The sequence below is a fragment of the Euprymna scolopes genome, chromosome 35, assembly GCF_053919585.1.
Source record: "Euprymna scolopes isolate OS-2025 chromosome 35, ASM5391958v1, whole genome shotgun sequence".
NCBI classification, from domain to species: domain Eukaryota; kingdom Metazoa; phylum Mollusca; class Cephalopoda; order Sepiida; family Sepiolidae; genus Euprymna; species Euprymna scolopes.
The window spans coordinates 58928443-58952368 of NC_136516.1; the positions used below are offsets into that span (position 1 = coordinate 58928443).

The 23926-nt window shown below is 34.5% G+C and overlaps 1 protein-coding gene across 1 annotated transcript in view; it reads left to right on the forward strand.

The window, feature by feature from the left end:
• Positions 1-23926, forward strand: part of LOC145259868 (nucleosome-remodeling factor subunit BPTF-like) — a gene marked incomplete in the record, with an annotated part of 138393 nt that overhangs the window by 35686 nt on the left and 78781 nt on the right. Inside the window, 5 exon segments of the mRNA XM_080117743.1 lie at positions 5032-5302; positions 7741-7944; positions 8512-8895; positions 9613-9755; positions 14618-17534. Of these exon segments, the coding sequence (XP_079973869.1) occupies positions 5032-5302; positions 7741-7944; positions 8512-8895; positions 9613-9755; positions 14618-17534 (3919 nt within the window).

Genomic DNA, 23926 nt, shown 5'->3' on the forward strand with positions numbered 1-23926 from the left:
GTTAATCAGCTCCTCGGTTCTCTTTGGGCTGCTGCTCTCATTTTCCCCTTCTGCTGTTGGGTAGTTGCCCTTTTGGGAACTCGGAGAGAGGTATTCCGGCGTTCCTGTCGGGGATTTCGGGTCTTGGGATTCCACTAACTGTTCCCTCTGCGTTTTCCTGACCCGGCCTCCTGGCTGCTCCTTTTGGCAGGTTGCCTCGTGGGGAGCAGGCGTACTTTTACCAGGTTCTGGGGATGAATTTTCCAGGGTCGCCACAGGCTGCGGCCCTACCCTGCGATCCTTGTCCAAGGTCGCCGTGGGCTGCAGCCCTACCTTGTCCTCTGGCTTCTTCTAGGGGAGGGAGGATTTTGCCCCTTTGGTTGGGGATTCTTCCAGTGGAGTGATTTTGCATGTTTGGGGTGGTATACCCCACCTGCCCGGCATTGTGGTGGCAGTACTGGCCGCTGACGCGGACCAAAGTGTAGGAGGTGGAAGGGGGTTTCAGAAGAGAAAAAGAGGTTTGACCTCCACTCACGGGGATGTTGGGTTAGCAGCTCAAATCCCCCCACGAGTGAGGAGGGCAGAGAAGGAACACTTAGTTGGCGCCGTGCGGGTCAGAGTGCCACTCAGCACTTAGAGAGGGGATAGACATCTCTGCCTAGAGAGGGGAACAGAAACGAAGAAAAACCCCTACAACAATAAAACAACCTTCCTTCAAACAACCCCAAGGAAGCGAGAAAGTGGTCCCGGTCTGCTCAATCCACTGGGAGAGCAGTGAAGAAGACAAAGTTTTGGCCTGGCAGATCAGAGTGCTGCTCAGACAATTAAGTGGTGAGAGAGTAGATCATTCCTGTCTGGAGAGGTGAGGCAGGAACGAAGAAAAACAACAAGAAAAAAAAAAACAATAAAAAAGCAGGTCTCAACTACCAGCTAGTGGTGCTGGTCCCGAAAGTCCAGGCTCCCAAGAAGGGATCAGTTTTCGGGTCCAAGCTCCCATAATGTGGAGTCGGTCCTTGAGGTCCTGACTCCCCACAGGAGGGTGTCTGGTCCTTGCAAACAAGGTTAGTAAAAAAAAACACCTTAACCTAGTCCGAGCCCGGTGGTGGATCCCTTCCAAAAGAGTAGAAGTTTTGTAACTGAGGGAACAGATACTACACTTTGATCTTAGTTATATATTTTATTGTCGGCAAAATAATTTTTACAATGGTAAAATTGAAAAAATAAAATTTACAAACAACAAACTTAGGCACAAGGCTCTCTAAGAAGGGGGGAGGGTACAGGGTCTTTGTAACTATAGTGACATTGAGAGGATGCTGACTTTGGAGTCTTACTCTTGACTGGCAACATTTACCACAATACCTCATTCACTCTGTGGATCCTAATCTAACTAATAATTCCCTGGCGTTTGGAATAAAAAATCATATTTACAATATGTAAAAAGTTATCTGTATGTTGTGTATGCATTTTTTTTCTTTTTTTTTTTTTTTTTTTTTTTTTTGTGTGTGCATGTATATGATAAAAAAGTTCAATTTCATTAGAAAAATAAAAAAGTTTATGAATTAAATGTAAAACAGTTTGTGGAGTGGGGAAGCTAAGAAACAGTCCATTGCGAAAATAAAAAGGAAGCCTACTGGATTACTGTATTATATAGCGTAATTTCCTACCGAACATCATATTCTATTAAAAAAAGATGCATATTATATATTTATCGTGTAGAAACAAGATGTCATATTCCAAAAATCACATCGCTAAACTGCTGATTCCAAATTCTGAAATAAAAACATTATTTAGAAAGCCATTCTTAGTATTGGGAGGAGATGTTTTTTTATATCTTCTCTACTTACACCTAACAATTTATTAATTCTTAATATAAGGCAATTTAATAATTCTTAATATAAAAAAGGGGATAGTATTTTACTATTATGGAATACGGACCGTGCTGAAATAAAAACAATTTAGAAAGCCATTCTTAGTATTAGGAGGGGGATGTTTTTATATCTTCTCGATTTACACCTAACAATTTCTTAATTCTCTATATAAGGAAATTTAATAATTCTTTATATAAGAAGGAAGATAACGAAAAATGACAAGGAAAAATGATATGCAAAAAAAATATTTAGCGATGAGAGGAACGACTGTTTAGCGAGAGGGGGAGGGGCGAAAGATGTGATCACTTGAATTCTAAGAACAGATACTACACTTTGATCAAGTAACCATATTATATAGCGTAATTTCCTACCGTACTTTATCTTCTATTAAAAAAAAGATGCATATTATATATTTATCCTGTACTAAATTAAGACAAGATGTCCTATTCCAAAAATCACATTGCTGAACTGCTGATTCCAAAAATCAAGTGAACAAATCCGTGCATGCTGGGGGCTTATTTGTAACATTTCAAAAATCATGTAAAGAACGAGTCAGCATGTTTACAAAATAAAACAAACGCCCATTTTCTTTTTAGTATTAATAACAATATGATATCCTAACTCTGTTTAGCGGGAAGGGGGGGGCGAAAGATGAGCCTGCTTGAATTCTAAGAACAGATACTACACTTTGATCTTAGCCAAAAACCCAAGTAACTGTATTATATAGCATAATTACCTACCGAACATTATCTTCTATTAAAAAAAGATGCATATTATATATTTATCATGTACTAAATTGAGACAGGATGTCATATTCCAAAAATCACATTGCTGAACTGCTGATTCCAAAAATCAAGTGAATGAATCTGTGCATGCTGGGGGCTTATTTGTAACATTTTAAAAATCACGTAAAGAACGAGTCAGCATGTTTACAAAACAAAACAAACGCCCATTTTCTTTTTAGTATTACTAACAATATGATATCCTAACTCTGTTTAGCGGGATTGCAGAAACTGTTTACGAGTTAACATTACTATATTTCCTGTATATTTTTAAGAGTAGGGTGGTGGATGTTAAGTCAGTTCCGGAAATGGCAGAAATCTTTTATGAGTTAACATTACTATATTTCATGTATACTTTTAAGAGTGGGGTGGAGTATATTAAGTTAATTTGGTTTTTGTGTTTGTCTGGGCTGTTTATTCCATTTCAATGTATTAACGTTTTTATTTTAGTAAGAGGGGGGGATAATGTATGTTAAATCATATAAAATGATTGTCTAAATTAGTAAATTATTCAATAATTACTAAAAATGATGAAATGTGAGTTATTTGATTGGTGTATTTGTAATGAAATAAACAGTCCAGACAATGTATCAAAGTTATTATTTTAGTAAGAGAGGGGGAGGGGCGATTATGTGGGTTAAATCATGAAAAATGATTGTCGAAATGAGTAAAATATCCAAGAATTATGAAAAATGATGAATTGTGAGTTTTTGATGCTGTGTTTGTAATGAAATAACCAGCCTAGACAATGCCTTAAAGTTATTATATTAGTAGGGGGGGGGGCGATTATGTTGGTTTTCTCATGAAAAATGATTGTCGAAATTACTAGCATATCCAAGAATTTTGAAAAGTGATGAAATGTGAGTTATTTGATTGGTGTGTTTATAATGAAATAAACAGCCAAGACAATGCATCAGTTATGATTTTATTAAGAGGAAGGCGATTATGTGGGTTAAATCATGAAATATGATTGTCAAAATTAGTCACATATCCAAGAATTATGAAAAATGACAAAATGTGAGTTATTTGATTAGTGTGTTTGTAATGAAATAAACAACCCAGACAATGTCTCAAAGTTATTATTTTAGTAAGAGGGGGGGGGGCGATTATGTAGGTTAACTCATGAAAAATGATGGTTGGAATTATTAACATATCCAAGAATTATGAAAAATGATGAAACGAGAGTTATTTGATTGGTATGTTTGTAATGAAATAGACAGCCCAGACAATGTGTGAAAGTTATTATCTAATAAGAGTGGAGCTACAATGTGGGTTACATCATGAAAAATTGTCGAAATTAGTAACATATCGAAGAATTATGAAAAGTGATTAAATGTGAGTTATTTGATTGGTGTGTTTATAATGAAATAAGCAGCCAAGACAATGCATCAGTTATTATTTTAGTAAGAAGGGGAGGCGATAATATGGGTTAACTCATGAATAAATGGTCAAAATTAGTAAAATATCCAAGAATTATGAAAAATGATGAAATGCGAGTTACTTGATTGGTGTATTTGTCTGGACTGTTTATTTCATTACAATGTCTCAAAGTTATTATTTTAGTAAAAGTGGGGCAATTATGTGGATTAAATCATGAAATATGATTGTTAAAATTAGTAACATATCCAAGAATTATGAAAAATGATGAAATGTGAGTTATTTGGATAGTATGTTTGTAATGAAATAACCAGCCAAGACAATGTTTCAAATTATTATTTTAGACAGAGGGGAGCGATAATGTGGGTTAAATCATGAAAAATTATTATCGAAATAAGTAACATATCCAAGAATTATGAAAAATGATGAAATGTGAGTTTCTTGAGATTTGTGAAAATTGAAAGCGTTGAGAAATGGAAAGATTAAAATGATTTGCGTCAAACTTTGTGAATTGAAAGCATTGAGAAATGGAAAGATTGAAATGGGATTGGAGTCAGACTTTTTTTTTAATTGTAGTCATATAACATAACATAATAATGGAGAATTTTGATTCGACTGACTTTTTTTTTTTTTTTATTTTGAGATGCAGCGCTGTTTGAACTTTATATGATTGCCAATCTTGGCACAGGGTTATGAGATGATCTTTAAGGATCATGGGGGGGGGTGTAGTATGATATGCATTGATTTGTTGCATATCAATGAGGCTTCGCTTCTCCAAAAGATAATATAAAGACTGAAGTCAAAAGGGCAAGGCAGCCGAGTTTTCGCAATCGAATTAAGTATAGGTCAGAATTTAAAATGTAGTATGAATGCGGACAAGAAGCCTTTTTTTTTTTTTTTTTTTTTTTTAATCACAGTAAGAAAAACATATATATTGGTTACTTATTTCTTAAAGAATTGTTTTCAAAAAAATATTTTATCAGCTTAAACAAAAATTCAGGAATTGGTGATGTTTTATTTTGTAGAATTCAATGTTTCCTGGTTGTACACCCCCAGTCGTTAACAGTAGCAGCAGTGGTTCAGGTTTCATGATTCCTTCCAGCACAGCAGATAGCACTCTTGTGCAAAACACCAATGATTTAGGAACTCCAAAAGAAAACCTGTCTGACACAGGAACATTTGTTGCAAGCAGTTCAACGCCAATTTCCACACCAGGTTTGATGGCACCACCCAAACCTGTAGAAGAAAGTTCACTTGAAGACGATGAGAAAAAACTCAATGACAAAACGGAAACAGGTTCATATTTTCTTTTTTTTTTCTTTGACTTTCATTTAAACAATGGTCTCTTATAAGGATTACAGTTTGAAATTTCAGACAATTTCTATCTGTTTTAAGTCAGTGAAGTATTTAGTAGAACAAGATCTTTCTCCATCCGGCAAGGTGTAATTGTACAAATGCTGTGTGCCATGTGACATTTGTTTTATAGTTGTCCTTCTCCAAGACTAATTGCTTTAATGTCTGGTCTATCCTCCTATTTTTTTTACTAAACACCAATGAAAGTAATGCAATTTTTGAAAGCTTTTCTTTGAAAAAATTCTTCAAACTTGGTGTTAGAAAAACATATCTTTTTATTCCAATCTTAAACTTATCTTTGATCTCATTGAATTCCAGCAAAATCATGTTTGCAATATCTTTATTTTATTTAAAATGTACTTAACTTTTTTAAAGTGTTTTAGTGCCCACTTATTCATTTTGAAACTGTTGTTTGTATACAATTTTATATTTTGAATTTTTTAAATTTGAACTTATATCAATTAGTCTAGAACATAGCCACTGAATCTGGGCACTCTCCCTGCTATCATAATAGAGATAACTTGAATATAATGTTATTCCACATTCTGCACTTCAGCTTTATATTTACTCTTCCACTCCCGTTTCATAATCCAATATTATTAATTAGTATTAAGTGAATCTGTATTTGGTAAATTCATTGTCATTGGCTCAGTGTCATCACAACTAAGCATTGAGAAAATGACATCAGCAAATATGGAATCCCCCTCTCCCATATACACACCTCCTATCTTCTATTTTAATACCTTGTGTAGATGATAATTATCTGTTTTTTTTTTTGTTTTTTTTTTTCAACTGGAAAATACTTTTCAGATTTTAAAATGATTTTCAGTGTTTTCTTAAAACTGAATTTAGATAGGTTGGACTTAAAGATTAGTTATTTTATTAAATAAAAGCTTGTCTCCACTTGCTACTTATTTTTCTACCAAATGGAACAACAAATCTGTAAAACTTGTATGAATAAATTTCATGATTTATTATAATTGGGCAAAATTTTAATTAAAATTTAGCACAAATCTAAGCTCTTATCTTTGTCATTGCTCGTTTTCTGAGGTGCATTAATTTTTGCAATCATCTCTCTATTCACTGTCCTTCGTCAATACAACACTCCTTTACCTTGATTTTCTTGTTTTCTTTTATTAACTAAAAAAAAGAAAGAAATGAGATTAGCATTTTACTTAATGATAATTCATGTTTAAAAAAAGAGAGAAATAGCTAGTTCATCATTTGAGAATTTGATCTGAATAAAACATTCTGTATGGATGACCCCCCCCCCCCCCCGTCCACACTAATTTTGTCCTTGTTATCTCTAAACACATGAATATTAGTGCTTTTTTTATCATCACCAGTTGAGGGCACTGCTGAATCTGATATAAGTTCTGTAAGAGTATGTTGTATATTTTCTACCTTTTAGCCAGATGGAAAACTGACTTAAAAATGCATTTTTCTTTTATATAATACTAGCGGGGCTATCCATTTCTTGACATTGCTGAGAAGATACAAAAGACTATTAAATAAAAAAAAATCATTAAATATTCTTTTTGAATTGCTAAGTACCTGTATAATCTGCTGGAAATATGACACAAATCTAGAAATGATTCTGTTAAAGACCCACCCCTAAAAAATGCAACTGTGATTATCAGGTGCATCATTGCATGTAAGTCACATAACATAGTGACTATGGATAAACTGCTAAAAAAATTTTACTGCATGTTATTCATCAAATAATTGAAAGTGGAAAGAAAAATGCTTTGTTAGGTATTTATTAATCAGAGCATGTAATCTTTGAAAAATGAATGAAAATTATTGATGAAATTGTTTTACTGAAACGTTTGAACACAAGTGGAAATATGATTATCTGGTATGAACAAATGGATAATAAAGTGTAGGGAAAATATTAAATCATGAAGCATGAAAATGAAATAATAGTGGTCATGGCAATAATAAGATAATACTGTGAGGTATTTGTGCTAGTGAATTAGGAGAAAATAAATTAGCGAAGAAGGATCCTTCTACCACCTGTAAATATTACTTGTTTGGGAGAGTGAATCTTGCCAGAACAAATATAGGAATTTACGATATTGAATAAAATCGGCTGATAATATCTGGAAAACTTGCAGCAGATATTGGCAGCATATTGAATTTATATATGATATCTGTGTTATAATATTTTTGTCTGGAGAAGAAAAATCGATTTAATTTTATTAATTATAGACATAATTGTCTTAAGAATTTATGTCAATTTTAATTCATCTTTCTCATTCAAGTTCATATTTTTTTTATTGGAATAAAGTAAAACTTAGGTAAAACCTTGTTATTCTACTTTTACTCAAAGAGTTTTATTAGTTTGTATAAATTAATAAAATTTTTTATTAATTTTCCAGAAACTAGAAGAATTGTGACTCGGTCTAAAACAGGTTCACTAACTCCTAAACAGTTTGCAGATTCAATTACCAATATTTCAACAAAAGGTAATCGATTATCAAACTCTGAAGATATTGTTGTAGTCAACAAAGAAGGAGAAGTGACTCGTGTTACTCGCAGTAAGACTAGTTCTACAAATACAGCTTCTGGATACTTCAAACTGGGTGAGTAAGCCACATTTTTAAAAATATACTCAAATGAAGTGAATATGCAAAAAAATAAATTGCTGAAATTGGTGATGTTCAGAACATTAAACGATCTGCCACCTTTAAAAATGTGACACAAATTTAAAAAGGATTTCTTTAACATATTTGCAAATTCTAATCAATTTGTGAGCCTTGTAAAAACAATAAAGATTATTTTTATTTGTTACACTTATTTCATACAAAAACAAATAAAGTGGGTGATGAGTTTACGTTAAATTTCACCTGCAGCAAGTTTGCTATTCACAAGCAACTTACTAAACATGTCACCTAGTTCATGTTTAGTCTGTACCTCACTTCCAAATAATAATAAATGTAATAGTGATTAGTTTTTGTTTATATTTGACTTCAATGTATTTAAAAACAATCATAACATTCGTCTTTTAACATCCCTTAAAATGTCTTACTCATAACTAATGTATGCCTCAGCAAGAAAGTTACTATCAACGTGATGTTAATAATAAGCTCTTTAGAATTGTTTTAAAATTAAGTGTTAATTAAATACCTTTTCTTTTTCTTTTTATTCAGGTAATGAAAATAATTACAAGTCCTTTACTAACCAGTATACTGTCAGTGCTTTGGCTCTCAACAAGCATCAACACAATGAGGAAAGAGACAAGAAACGCTTTTTGTCTCATAAATTTAGTTTGACACCACTCAGTGAATTTAAATGGAATGGTAGTCTCTATGGTAACCGCATATTAACAATCTCCACCTTGAGATTAAGTATTACTCAACTTGAGAATAATCTTCCAACTCCTTTTCTGCACCCAAACTGGGCCATACACCGGCAAAACTGGCAGAAAGCTGTGCACATGTGCCAAAATCCTCAAGATTTTGCTCTTGCTCTTGCTATTCTGGAGGCTTGTATCAAGCCGGTACTTTTCAATCCTGTGTGGACAGAATCACTTGGTAATTATTACCTTTTTTGTCTTTTAGTGTGTTTTGAAGTGATTATCAGTGTCTACTTGACATATCCTTTTTGAATTCAGATTATTGCACCATTTTCACCTTGACAAAGCTATGAATCCATATTTTCTCCTCCCAGCCATGGATTAAATAGCAAAATAGACTCATAAGCCTTAGTATTTAATGTGTCTAGAAAAAAAAAAATCTGAAGAAATGTCCCTCACATGGTTCACATGTAGAAATAATATTATCTATTGGTGAAAACAAAGGGAGTTTTTTTTAAGCGTGCATGATCCACTATGATCAAGTTCATCTGTGGGGCTCATCTGCTCATCCAACATTCTCTACCATCATAGTTAATCTTCCCTACATTTTTTTTATTTCTTGACATATGATTGATTTGAAGAAAAATTAAATACTGTAATTTTGTTTTTTACTCTCAACCAAATACTAAAACATGGTGTGTCCAGCTATAAGTTGGGACTACATAAATATATTATATACCTTAAAGAGAGGGGGGGGGGGCATTGAAAGGAAAGGTTAGGAGGGCAAAGTTTTTAAAAAGATATACACTTTTTTAACTCTTCTATATCGTCCAGATCCTGGAGCAACATTAGGTAGGCCTGCGCTTTTTTTACTATAATTCTTTTGATATTTGGAAAAATAAAAGCAAAAAACTTATGTTTGAGTATTTAAAATTTTTCCTCTTTCTTTATTCAGGACATCATCGACTTCAGAAGATAACTGCTCTGGACCGTGAAGAACTTAAAAAGCGAGAGAAAGAACAACGTAAACGCAGAGAAGAAGAGGATGATCCAAGTCGACTGGTATGGATCAAGTATCCACTTGGCCTTAAGCACCAGGTATTTAACTTCATATTATTTGTTGGTCCTCTATGTTAATTGGAAATGTTTGCTCTAGTGTGCTGAAAATTTTTTTTTCGCCACCGTTATCTACCGTAATCTGTAATCTCTGAACGCATATACCATTCACTGAACAAAGCGGGGGAGGGTAGAGCGGTAGCTCTAGATATATCTAAGGCTTTTGACAGGGTATGGCATAAGGGTCTCCTCAGGAAAATTAGATCATACGGTATCACTGGTAGAATACTTAACATAATTAAATCCTTCTTAGATAAGAGAAAAATCCAGGTTGTCCTCGACGGTCGTACATCTAAACAATATGATATAAATGCGGGAGTGCCCCAGGGTTCTATCCTTGGACCTCTATTGTTCCTGATATTCATAAATGACCTCCCCGACAAAATTGCCTCTGAGATGGGTATATATGCTGATGACACTACACTCTATAACAGGCACGACAGGAAGACGAATGAACACATTTCTAAAGAAATGGCAGAAACACTAGAGGAAGACCTCCAATCTGTAGTGGAATGGGGACAAAAATAGTTGGTCACGTTCAATGCCGCCAAGACTAAACTAGTTTCATTCAATAATTACAAGAAACCCTCTCTACCACCTATAGCAATGGCAAACGACTCTTTATCTGAGAGTACATCTTTCAAACTCCTTGGCCTAACATTCACAGGAAACATGAGTTGGAACAATTACATTGAAGGCATTGCCAGGGCCGCTGCAAGAAAGGTGAGTTCTCCCTACCGTGCTAGACAACTACTAACACCCAAAAGTATCCTGTTCCTCTATAAGGCCACCATTCGCCCATGTATGGAGTATTGCTGTCACATTTGGGCTGGTGCATCTGCTACTAGTCTCTCACTCCTTGACAAGGTTCAAAAGAGAGTCGCAAACCTGATAGGCCCTGAACTGGCATTTAAGCTTCAGTCTCTGTCCCATCGACGAAATGTTGCATCCCTCTGCCTTTTCTACAAGTATTTTAGTGGTGAATGCTCTGATGACATGCGATCACTTGTGCCCCCACGACGTGAGCACCCTCGACAAATCTGACAGGCTGCTAAATCCCACCCCCACACTGTAGAGATCCCTAGATGTACAAGATCTTTCTACTCCAATAGTTTCTTCCCCAGAACCGCTAGACTCTGGAATTCCATTCCAGGTCCCTGCTTCCCCAACAGTACTGACGTGCAGAAGTTTAAGTGTAACGTGAACCGACATCTTGCTGCCCAAATCCCTACATAGTACCCCAGTAGTTGTTGCCCCTGATAGTAGCCCCCTACACCAAAGTGGCAATTTGCCTTGTTTGGGGTGAAAATGTAATTTAAAAAAAAAAAAAAAAAAAAAATTATCTGAATGGTCCAAATCATTTGTTAATATAATTCAATTGAATCTGGTGAATCCTTTTACTAGTTTACATTTTGATTTCTAACTTTGCATCATGACAGAAGTGGTTTATAACATCAAAACTGTGGCTGTTCTTTTAACATTCTTTTGCCCTGTTGGTGGGGCCACAAATTCACTGACTGCAACCCCATGTAGAAGGATACCACCCCCTCCCCAAAATATACTTAGCCACATATAAGCTATTGATGGTGACTTTGTGATGTTGTAGGATGAGATGCTAGTGAGTGAGCCATTCTTCCACTTTGTTTCTTTGGCTAGATAGCAGGGTTGGAGAGATCTTATTAGATCAACTGGCTGGTTATATCATGTCATAGAAATCTATAAGTCCATCCTCAACTATATTATTCAATTTTATTCCTCAAAAACTCGGTAAATGTTATCTTATGCTACAACAGAACACTGACCACTCTAATTTGTTTTTTGTAGAAGTATTTGAGGTCGCTGACAAATCTGATAATCAAACCCGTCGCAAATGTACTGTTTGCATGGTATGAACTCCTGGATCCTTGGACTATTTTATGCCATTTCATTTAGGAAGGGGGTGGGCGTTGTGGTGGTCACAACACCCTTAACCCCCTAATATAATCAGAATTTTTGTGAAATGTTAAACCGTATTCTACTCGGTAAATATTGGTGCATTACTCATGAAAAAACAGTTAATTAAACTGCAGAAGAACCTGTTAAACTACACAAGTTCTATAATTGAATACCACTCCTCAAAAAAGAATAAAAAACATGTTTTTGTAAACTTGTGAAAACTTTTTTAGATCAATTAAAAAGCATAAAAACTATGTAATGCACAAAAAAAAAAAAAAAAAAAAATGAACCACATTTTTTTTTTTTTTTTTTTTTTTAAACTTTATTTCATATGTTTGCTAAAGTTTCCTCTACAATGTGATAAGTCACTTCACATGCACACGTGAATGCATCATGTAAGAAAACACTACTGAAGGTGGTGAATTGGCACAAAATAGTCCCAGGGTCCAGAGGTTCATACCATGTAAACAGTAAATTTGTGACGGGTTTGATTATTAGATTAGTTGTCAGTGATCTCAAATATCCCCAAAAAAACAAATTAGAGTGGTTGGTGTTCTGTTGTAGCGAAAGATAACATTTACCAAAAAATCAAAACTTTATTTCTCCTTTGTATTTTCCTCCCAAATAGATACTAAAAGGTTCAATCATGTTGAGAACAATGAAGATTAATAATGCCAAAGAGTAATATCTTCAAAAACATATTTTTCTTTAAATAGTGTTTTCTGAGAGTAATGCTTCTCTCTCTCTTGGTAAGATTCCTATCTAAGAGTCATGTTCCCACTCTCACTATAAACTTTCCTTCTACGATCAGTAGGAATATAAAATAATTACAATACTTATAGAATTATATTTGGCATTAATCCATTCAACAAACCATGCAATGCTCTTTACTGCAGTTTTTAATGTGCATCACTAATGATTTTTTTTTTAGTGCCATGGTTGGGTGTTATGCCATTCATGCTTTCATCCTCAAAAGAAACTGGTTTTCAGAGTTTTTGTTTTGGCGTGAATACTTTTAAAAAGCTATTTGTGCATATTGAAGTGCTTTTTGAGTTAATTTTTAATACAAAATCAGCCCATTCTATGACGAAAGCTTTAAATTGAGATTTTTATTTTATGGGAAGCAGTGTCGAGTTATTCACTTTTCACGTCTTTATAAACTTATACGTTCCTTGAAATAAGAATAGAAAAATGTTAACATTTTAAATTTGTTTCACAAACTTTTGATGTAGATGAGTTTTTCTTCTAAATGTTATTTTTATTAAAACAATTTATTTTTTAAAAGATTTCATTTAATTTTCAAATTTATAAGAAAATACAAACAAATTTTAATAGTTTTTTTTTATTTGAAAAATTTAAATAGAAAAAAGAAACAGATATTAGCAATAGAACTACAGATCATCTAATTGAAACTGCAAACTGCCAATTTGCAAATATGTCTTCATTTTTAAATAGTTATAGGATTAACAAATATCTTGACGGTGGCTTCCTTTCTAGGGCAATTGCTCTTGACATATCAAAGGCCGTTGATAAGGTATAGCATAAAGGTCTAATTCACAAGATCTCCAGGTACAGTATAGCTGGAAATGTTTTCTCAATTATTAAATCATTTCTCTCTGATAGGTTCATTAGAGTAGTGGTTGATAGGCAGAAATCAGAAGCCCACAGTATTAATGCTGGAGTTCCTCTAGGGTTCATCTTGGGCCCAACTCTCTTCCTGATCTACATCAGTGATCTTCCAAATCACATCCTAAGCTCATTCGTAGACATTTATGCTGATGACACATCAAAGGTCATAAACGACCAAGTTCTCTCTGATTCTCTCTTCTCTGATCTTGAGCACATGGTACAATGGGGAAAGAGGTGGCTGGTTACTTTTAATGCATCTAAAACCAAGCTTCTATTGTTACATCATCAACAGTCTGATCCCCATCTGGCATCAATTGACCTGAATAGCTCTCGTTGTGGGGAGGCTCCATGTTTTGACAAGCTTCTGAACTTGACCTTTATTCCTGATTTGAAATGGTAATCAAATCTGTTGCCAAGGTCACTGGAAAAATGGTATGATCCTTCTACTGCTCCAGTAGATATCTCACTACTGATGCAATTCTCTACCTATAGCCATGTACATCCAAAGATGGAGTACTGTTGCCACATTTGGACATAAGCTGCTAGAAATATTTTATCCTGCTTTGACAGAGTTCAAAATAGACTTCGTAGTGTATTGTGTGATCCCCTTTTCTCTTCTCTGCAACCTCTTTCCCACAAAAGAGATGTTGCGAGCCTGTTACTGCTTTATCGTTTTTTTTTCATAGCAAGTGCTCATCTGAGCTCCAATCTATGGTCCCCCCTCGCCAAACTTTCACAAAAAACACTCGTCTAGCTGAAACCATTATCAATAATTTCCTCCACTCTTTATCTGCACCTAAACCAAAACGTAGATTCCATGAACAATGCTTCTTTCTTAGAACTGCGCGCCTGTAGAACTCTCTTCCATTTTTCTGCTTTCCAGTTGACTACAATTTGGTTGTCCAATGTAAACAAATTCTTGAACTGTCCCCCTTAAGTAATCCAATTTACCAAATTTTGACTATTACTGATTACTACGATATTATCCCATTGATTACGGTACACTCATTAACCCTTATCCTCGAGTGGCCTCTGGGCCTTGATAAGTGGTAACTCCTATGTATTAAAAAAAAAAATTAGCTGTCATTCACGAAACCAGTTTAGAGTTTTATTTTTTCTTAGAATTTTTAATTTAAACTTCATCATTTACATTTACCTTTTATAAATATAATTTTTTTTGTTCTCAATTAAATCAAAAACTGCTTTCTATTCAAGGTCATATTTAAATCAAACTTCTCATTCCAAATTCTAATCCACATATGATTTCTGTTCTTTTGTAGGTTTGGAAGCAAAAAGGCGAAGAATACCGAATTACCGGTGGCCATGGTTGGTTATGGGTCGGAGCAACAAGGATCTACAATCTTGTTCCTATGAACACGGTTGGTTTGCGTGCTGTGGCGACAAAGCTTCGAGCTCGTAAGCGCAAATCTGAAGAAAATACACCTACAAAACTTTCTAAAATTCCCAAGAAAGAAAATGGTGATGCTAACAGTGGAATTGATGAACTCAAAAAAGAAGTTATGAATGAAGGCGAATCTACTGCCGGGCCATCAGGAAGCAGTGGTGACAAAGTTTGCAATATGGAAGTAGATGAAAATTGTGTGAAAGTGGAACCAACTAAAAGCAAAGTGAACAATGAAGGAAGCTTGACAGGTGAAAATAAAAGCGTCACAAAAGAGATTTCTTATGCAGCAATGGAAGTAGATGTTCCTAGCGAGTCGAAACAAGTTGAATCTTCAGAATCCTCATCATCCACCAAAGTGGCAAGTATGTTTAAAACTGAAGCTGCTGACGTCACAGTAGGAGAAGGAAGTAAAACTGAGGAGATTGCAAACACGGTTAAAATGAAAACTGAAGATACTGAAATGGATTTTAAAGCAAAAGACCCTTTACTTCCAAATTGCAACAAGTTTAACAAATGTGTTTTCCTCGCACCTCCATATTCATGTTTACCTCCAAAGGTAGATGTGGATGTTATTGATGTGAGCGAGGCCATCAAGGAAAAGACTTACTACCCTAAAGCAGTGAAGCCTTCTTCGAAACTCGATTGCCTCTTAGAACGCCGTCTCAAATGTGATGAAATGGAGAAGAAACAGAGATTAGCAATTGAACAGCAAATCACCATTAAATTGAAACTGCAAGCTGCCAATCCACAAATGAAGATTCTTTCTACATCACTAAAACAAGATCAAAAGGCAGCGCAGGACCCAGCTGTGCGATATACTTGCTACTGCATTTCATGTCGTCAAAAATCCGCTGTGATTAAACCAGGAATTTCTATAACAACTGGTACAGCAGCTTCCACTGGTCTCTCCTCTTGTTACTCTCCATCTTGTCGGAGAGCCAAGCCTACTGTTACTACCACCACTTTGTTGGCTCCCTCAGTTGTTGCTTCTTCCACGACTGCTCTTACTGCTGGCAGCTCACTCTTGAAAAATGTCACAATGTTAACAACTTTAGCTTCAACAACTGCACCTGCAGCTGCAACTTCGATGATCAAAACAATTCCCATGGTTACAGCAACAACCATTTCTAGCAAACCTGTAATGATTGCAAGCACACTAACTAAACCTACGATAGTTGCACTTCCATCAACGAGTGCAGTTGTGACTGCATCTACAGGTAGTGTCTTGGCAGCATCAACAACTGTGATGACACCAACTGCATCTACCATTCCTGCAAATCTTGTAACAAAATCACCAAACCTTAGCTTAACAACTCTTCAAACTACATTCGTAACAACATCTGCCGCCAAAGTTGTATCATCTGTTCCATCTACCTTAACAACAGCCATTACAAGTGTCCCAACTCTGCTTCCAACAACAGTAGTACCAGCTTCCAAACCCACTATGCCACCAACAATAACTGGAACCATGTCAACTCCTGCAATCTCCTCTACACTACCTGCTAACCTTGTGTCATCTGGTGTTCGCATCATCCCTGTAACTGTTGCAGCATCTTCAATTCCTGCTTTAGCAGTCTCCACTACAGCTAATTCTACTGTTCCAACCATAGCAGTGACAGTGGCAAATTCTGTCACTTCGACGGCGCCGCCTTCTTCAACTCTACAGCAATTTACTGTTGCCATTCCTACCTCACTCTCTGTGACTGCCACAGCTCCCGCCTCCATAGCAACACCAGTAACCACAACTACTAAATTAGTAATTTCTTCTACATCACTTGATTCTCTGAACAAAACCATACCTCTGCCACCAACAAGCATCGATAAAACCTCTATGAAGACATTAATAGTTAATGGGAAAAAACCCGAGAGCGAAATATCTTCTGCAAACAAAAGTAAAGAAACAGAAATTGATGTGGAAGGGGACAAAGAAAACACTTCAAAATCTCTTCTTGTCAATTCTGACAATTCGTCTAAACTCTTAGCTGATGGAATTGTCGTCAGCAAAACTCTGCTTCCCAAATTATCTTCAGACATATCACTACTGCCATCTGGTGGTGTAGCTTTAGCTAAAACCTCCCCGATTCCTTCGGCTGAACCGAAAAATAGCCCTGCAAAATTGACCACTAGCATGACTACCACTAACAGCAGTACTGTGGCACAGCTACTAACAGCTAAACCTTCTATTGCATCCACATTGACTCCTGCCCAAATTGCAGCTCGTCAGGCCTTAGCCGCGATGACCGTTGATGAGCTAAAGGCTAAGATACCTCCTATCAGGACTACAAAAGATAAATTTAGACTACCTAAATTTTCCAAAATAGGAAAAAGAACAAAAATGCTGCGGAAAAGCAGTTTACCTGTATGCCAAAAGTTTCAAACTCCAGGAAAATGGAAAAGTATTTTTGTTTTAGAAATGCATGATCTAAAACGTATGGCACGAAAGGGTGGCAATATGGAAGCTTCAGGATTCAATTACAATTGTAAAATGAATCATGTAAACTGGATTTATCAATGCCCACGCCCTTCTTTCAAATCTGCATGGCGTTATCGCACACAAACTTTGAAATCCCTAGCAGCAGCTGGTCTGCAACTTCGGATTCTCTGGGTGTGTCTTCGATGGGATGATATGTCTGTGAAGGCCCCTGCCGGGGGAACAAACACCGTCTCTACAGAAACTGAAATTACTACTACTGAACTATTGAAAAGACGGGATATTGGCCCATATGGTTTACGCTCTGAATTCTTAGTACGCAAAATTGTTGTGCCTATTGGCTTACCGACTCAACAAAAAGGTTAGTGCAAATTCATAATGTATTTTTAATTCCTTTGCTTTTGTTAATAAAATCAAACATATTTTTATATTTCTCTTCATATTCTAAATTATAAATTTCTTAAAATAGTGATAGTTATATATTCATAAATTTAATTAAAAAAGATCAGATTTCCATATAAATTGCTAGTGCCTCCCCATGAACGTTTGCTTCTTTTTAATAAGCACAATCTGATTTCTGCCAAATTTCTTGTTCCAGTTTTTCCCCTCTTATGATACTTTGCTCTGAAAACAGAATATTAACTTTGCCATAGCATTTCAAATGATTCATGAAAATGGTATGCACATTAAATGATTTGTTTCATCAAAAAATGACTTCCTAAATGTCGCTGAGTGCGCATTTTGGGTATGTGTCTCCACTTTTACCTCAAATATGCACGTGGTGTCTTTCTCTTAATTTTGGTTTTCTCAGTTAAAACTAATTGAAGTTATTTAGAAAAATCAAGACCCCCCCCCCTCAAAAAAGTGTGTGTGTGTGTGTGTGTGTATATATATATATATATATATATATATATATATACATACTAGCAGAAGTACCCATCGTTGACTGGGTTCAAAAACAGCCTACAGAAAATGGACTGTGATTGATGAAAGTATGATAGGTTATGAAAAGGAGGGGGTTGTAAAGAGATAGGTTTTGATACTATAAAATTTTACCCTTAGCAAAATATGATGAAAGTAAAGATAATTTTTGCGAAAATATATTTTTTGTATCAACTTTGTTTCCATTCATAGCCAAGCAGTCTTGAAAAATGATGTTTCCTTACAAAGAGAAAATGTTATATATATATAATAATATAAATATACAAGGAATAAGTGTTACTATAGTCAGTAAAAGGTACTTTTATGGTAGAAAAGTTCATTGGTTTGTATTTTTAAGTAGTTTGTAAAAAAACATTTTTTTTTTTTTAATTCATGAACCGGTTTAAAAAAAAATCAAAATGGCAGCGACTTTGAAATGGAGAGCCCCGTTTTCAATTTGAGGGAGGGGCACCCGAGCATTCTGTGTTAACAATTTAAGAGTTCCGTCAACGTAAGGAATATTTATAAACATATTTTAATGTTTTCCGTTATTTTGTGCTTGAGGAATATTCGATTATGGCATGTGTAGTTTATATAAAGATTCATTTAAGTAGTTATCGCCTCAAATTTCGTTTTAATTTCGGTTCGCTGAAATTATTTCAAGTAAAGAGCATTAAAAACTATTTCAAAACAAAAAAAACATGAACTGAACTTTTATTGACTATGGTAACATTTATTTCTTGTATATTTATTTTTTCGGGTAGTCGTTTGTTGGCTTTTCTGCAAAACACTCTTACTAAATAATATTGACGAAATATCGAAAAACAAAGAAACAAAAATAGTTTTGAAAAATAATGAAGCTTTACTTACTTTAGTAAAATAATCCGAAACAGCAAAATGGGATATTAAAAAAGTAACCACGTAATTACTCTAGTTTTTTAAAGCAAAGAATCTATATGAATAAGAAGAAAATGGTGCCCTTTTCAAGCAGAACAGCTTCGTTTCAGTTTTACAGTATTGAACGGTGTAATATTGCGCGATCGGATTCAGGGTTGTACTATTGTAATGTAAAGAACACGCAGAAAGGGTTGTAATCAACTGAATTCCTTTTAGTACACTGACACAAAAAAAAGCTTAAACAGATATATAAATAAAAATAAAAAGGTTATGTAAATGTTTTTAAAAAGACGTAATCACGTGAGCAGAATTTTTTCCTTCTTTTGACACAATAACAAGTAACGTTCTTATTTTTTATTATTTATCTATTTATTTATTTTCGAAAGAGTGCCACGTGTAAGTGGAGAAGGAAAAAACGGTTATGCAAAATTTGTGTCGAGAATTGTCTAAAGTTCCAACTTTATTTTTGGCTTTCACTTTAATAAGAACGTGAATTTATGAGGTGAATTTATTCAACACAATATGATTCAACTCAAAAAAAATAAATAAAAGCTAACGTGAATTAAGATTAAAGTTAAGGTGTTATTGTGGACCCTCACCCCTTTTAAAAAACCTTGTTAAACTTTGACATATTTACATTCTATGGAGGTCAGGTGCGAACGAACACCCAATAATTTTATTGCACCATATTTCTTCAAACTGAAACATAATTATCAAAGTATACTTACGCAAATAGATATGAAAAATCTTTGTTTAAGTTTGTGCCATATTTCCATGGAGTACAGGTGCGAACGCAGACCCCACAATTTTATTATATCATCCCTATTTAAGTTAAAACATACTTATCAAAGTATTCTTATGTACATCTATATCAAAAACCCTTGTAAACGTTTTTTTTTTTTTTTTTCATTTTTTATTTCCATACTTTACGGGTCAGGCGCAAACGCAGACCCCACAATTTTTATGAACCACCGTTCTGCCAGATCAAACATACCTATTCCTGATCCTCGATACATCTATCATTATATGTAATCAGTTTTTTAAAAGTCAACCATATAGGAGCCTTTTCGTGACAAGACATACACACACACACACACGTTCAGCTTTATGTTATAGAACATATATATATATATATATATATATATATATATATATATAGCAAAAATTGACCTGTCAGTTTAATTAATCTGATTAACTTATTTGTAAACTTCAGTTTTTTGCTTAAGATTGATAGCTAAAATCATTTTTTCAAATTATCTTAAATGTGTTTTACTATTTATCAGTAGCACATCATCATTCAAGTTATTTTTTTTGTGCTTCCCTCTTCATACACATCTCAATTTCACATGCCTGTAAAATCTAATTTTTAATACATCTTAAATGCACACTTTCATGAGAACAATAAAAATAATAAAAAAAAATGAATTTAATAAGTAAATTATTTGTTGGAGTAAAAACTAAAAGCTATAAAATATAACTGTTGCCTGTGCGCACACACACACACACACATATCAGATCTTATGTAATCTATAATCAAAACATCATTGTATTGTATATCGATATCTCCCTATATATATATATAGATATATATATATATCTATATATATATATTAGTGTTGGGACGATTAATCAGAATTGAGAATCGGAAAAATCGGAAGATTTGGGAGTATCGGAAGCTAAAATCAAGAGATCGTCCGACACAAGTGTATTTTGACGCTTAGGAAAATATCAGCATATTTAACATGTGTTTTTACGAAAATCGGGGAAATTAACAATCTTATAGTTAAATAATTAGAAATTTTTAAAGAATCTGAATCGGGAATTTAGCACGGAATCGGTAAAATATTGGAATCTTCCCATCACTAATATATATATATATATATATATATATATGCCTGCTAATTTCATTATATACTTATGTTTTTTGGGGGGTTTTTTAAAGCATGTAAACTAATAATTTAAAGTTTCTCATTTTTCTTAAAGTAAATACAACAATTAAGAAATGCACAGAGCTAATATATTATGCTGTAAGTTTAGAGGGATGTCACATAGCAGACTTGATCCTTGCAACATATCTCTTCTTTGTTCTTTTTCAGTCTTGAATGAATGAGATAATCAGTGAATTGTCTCAAGGCATGGCCTCCTGTAGCTTTGCTCACTAACACTGTTGTGCATTATGATTTTGTTATTGCCACTGGCAGAGAATAACCAAAGTCTGTCTTCCAGAAATCATTCATTTAATAGATATACTATTACGTTTATTTATATAATTTTTGTACTTATTTGAAAAGACTCTTTACACATTCATTTAATAAAAAATAAAATGATCTATTTATCAAAAAGAAATCTAATTATTATTACAAAAAAAAATCTTGGAAGAGAAAACAAGGTTTTTAAAATCATGATGCGAAATGTAAAATTAGCTATTAGCACTAATGAATCTACTTTGTAACATGGGTTTTGATTGGCTGGCTCTGTTGAGTTTAGTACATAAATGTGCTATATAGAATCAGGGGAGGTAATTCATGTTTCGTGTGTGTATGTGTGTGCACATGGGTTTTTTTTACACATCTCTGACTTGGCCAAATAAGTTTGTTATTTTGGAAATTTATGTTTAAAATTATTTACATGTAAGTAAGATTACCCTATGTTGCCAGGGTTATAACAAAATAGAAAAGTTGAAATAAAAACAAAAAATCCTCTGTATAACATTTTTCTGCCCCTCAAATTATTGTGTCTGTTGCTCTTTTTTCTTTCTTTTTTTTTATTGTAACCTGGTTGCGATTACGTTGACTCTATATTGTATGGTTTTTAAGTATGTCTTATGTAGAATTAAGATACAAGAAAAGAAGCAGGGCTGATAGGAGTTTGAGAAAAAGAAACTTCTTTAAAACTTCTCTCTTTCTGTCATGTTACTTTATGAGCAATCCTTTCCGTCTGATTATTTCTTTCTCTAATTCATATGCAAACATTTGCAATGATTATTTTCTTTCATATTGAAGTCAATATGAAAGAAAATAATCATTTTGATCTAGTTTTAGTGTTATTTTTCATGATGACTGCAAGCAAATGAATATTTAAGTATTTTTACCATAACCAACTCAAGAATTGAATGAGGAATCAACCTTCTATCTTACTTTTATATTTTATATATATATTTTTTCTTCTAAAGGCAGTAAGACTTAAATTCAAATAAATCACAGAAAAATATTTTTTATTATAAAAATATGGTCTATTCCAAAGATTAATTTTTAGCATTTACTTAAATAAAATTTTGGGCATATTAACACCTACCCCATGGTGTAATCTACAAGTTCAATTTTATGCATTAAAGTAGACAGTATTTTGGCAATAACTCTCATTTGGATGCATTGAGCATTGGTTGGAAATTCATTGAAATTAGTGTAAGAAAATTTATAGCACAATAAGCATTTCCCATAATTTTGTTTCCAGAGCTGAGCCCCATATTACCATTTCTATTCTCATTTACTATATTATAGATATAATCAAATAAAGTAAAAAGTCATTTTTTATTTTTATGAGTTCCAGAAACAAATGTAGAATCTCATGTTTGATCCAAATGAAACATCCTTATAAAATTATTTGTGAAAGTGTAGTTTCAGAAAATATAGAGGGGTGTAATGGATTTCAACAGTTTGAAAAATGACAGAAAAAGGAGAAGCCAGTACTTACAAAGCGACTACTAAAAAACGGTAAATTATTTCCTATAGAAATAGACATTTGCAATGAAGGAAGGTAGTAAAAACTTTTTTTATTTTTTTATTACATTTTTCACCCCAAACAAGGCAAATTGCGACTTTGGTGTAGGGGGCTACTATCCGGGGCAACAACTACTGGGGTACTATGTAGGGATTTGGGCAGCAAGATGTCGGTTCACGTTACACTTAAACTTCTGCATGTCAGTACTGTTGGGGAAGCAGGGACCTGGAATGGAATTCCAGAGTCTAGCGGTTCTGGGGAAGAAACTATTGGAGTAGAAAGATCTTTTACATCTAGGGATCTCTACAGTGTAGGGGTGGGATTTAGCAGCCTGTCGGATTTGTCGAGGGTGCTCACGTAGTGGGGGCACAAGTGATTGCAGTTTGTCAGAGCATTCACCACTAAAATACTTGTAGAAAAGGCAGAGGGATGCAACATTTCGTCGATGGGACAGAGACTGAAGCTTAGATGCCAGTTCAGGTCCTATCAGGTTTGCGACTCTCTTTTGAACCTTGTCAAGGAGCGAGAGACTAGTAGCAGATGCACCAGCCCAAATGTGGCAGCAATACTCCATACATGGGCGAATGGTGGCCTTATAGAGGTACAGGATACTTTCAGGTGTTAGTAGTTTTCTAGCACGGTAGAGAGAGCCCACCTTTCTTGCAGCGGCCCTGGCAATGCCTTCAATGTAATTGTTCCAACTCATGTTTCCTGTGAACGTTAGGCCAAGGAGTTTGAAAGATGTACTCTCAGATAAAGAGTCGTTTGCCATTGCTATAGGTGGTAGAGAGGGTTTCTTGTAATTATTGAATGAAACTAGTTTAGTCTTGGCAGCATTGAACGTGACCAACCACTTTTGTCCCCATTCCACTACAGATTGGAGGTCTTCCTCTAGTGTTTCTGCCATTTCTTTAGAAATGTGTTCATTCGTCTTCCTGTCGTGCCTGTTATAGAGTGTAGTGTCATCAGCATATATACCCATCTCAGAGGCAATTTTGTCGGGGAGGTCATTTATGAATATCAGGAACAATAGAGGTCCAAGGATAGAACCTTGGGGCACCCCCGCATTTATATCATATTGTTTAGATGTACGACCGTCGAGGACAACCTGGATTTTTCTCTTGTCCAAGAAGGATTTAATTATGTTAAGTATTCTACCAGTGATACCGTATGATCTGATTTTCCTGAGGAGACCCTTATGCCATACCCTGTCAA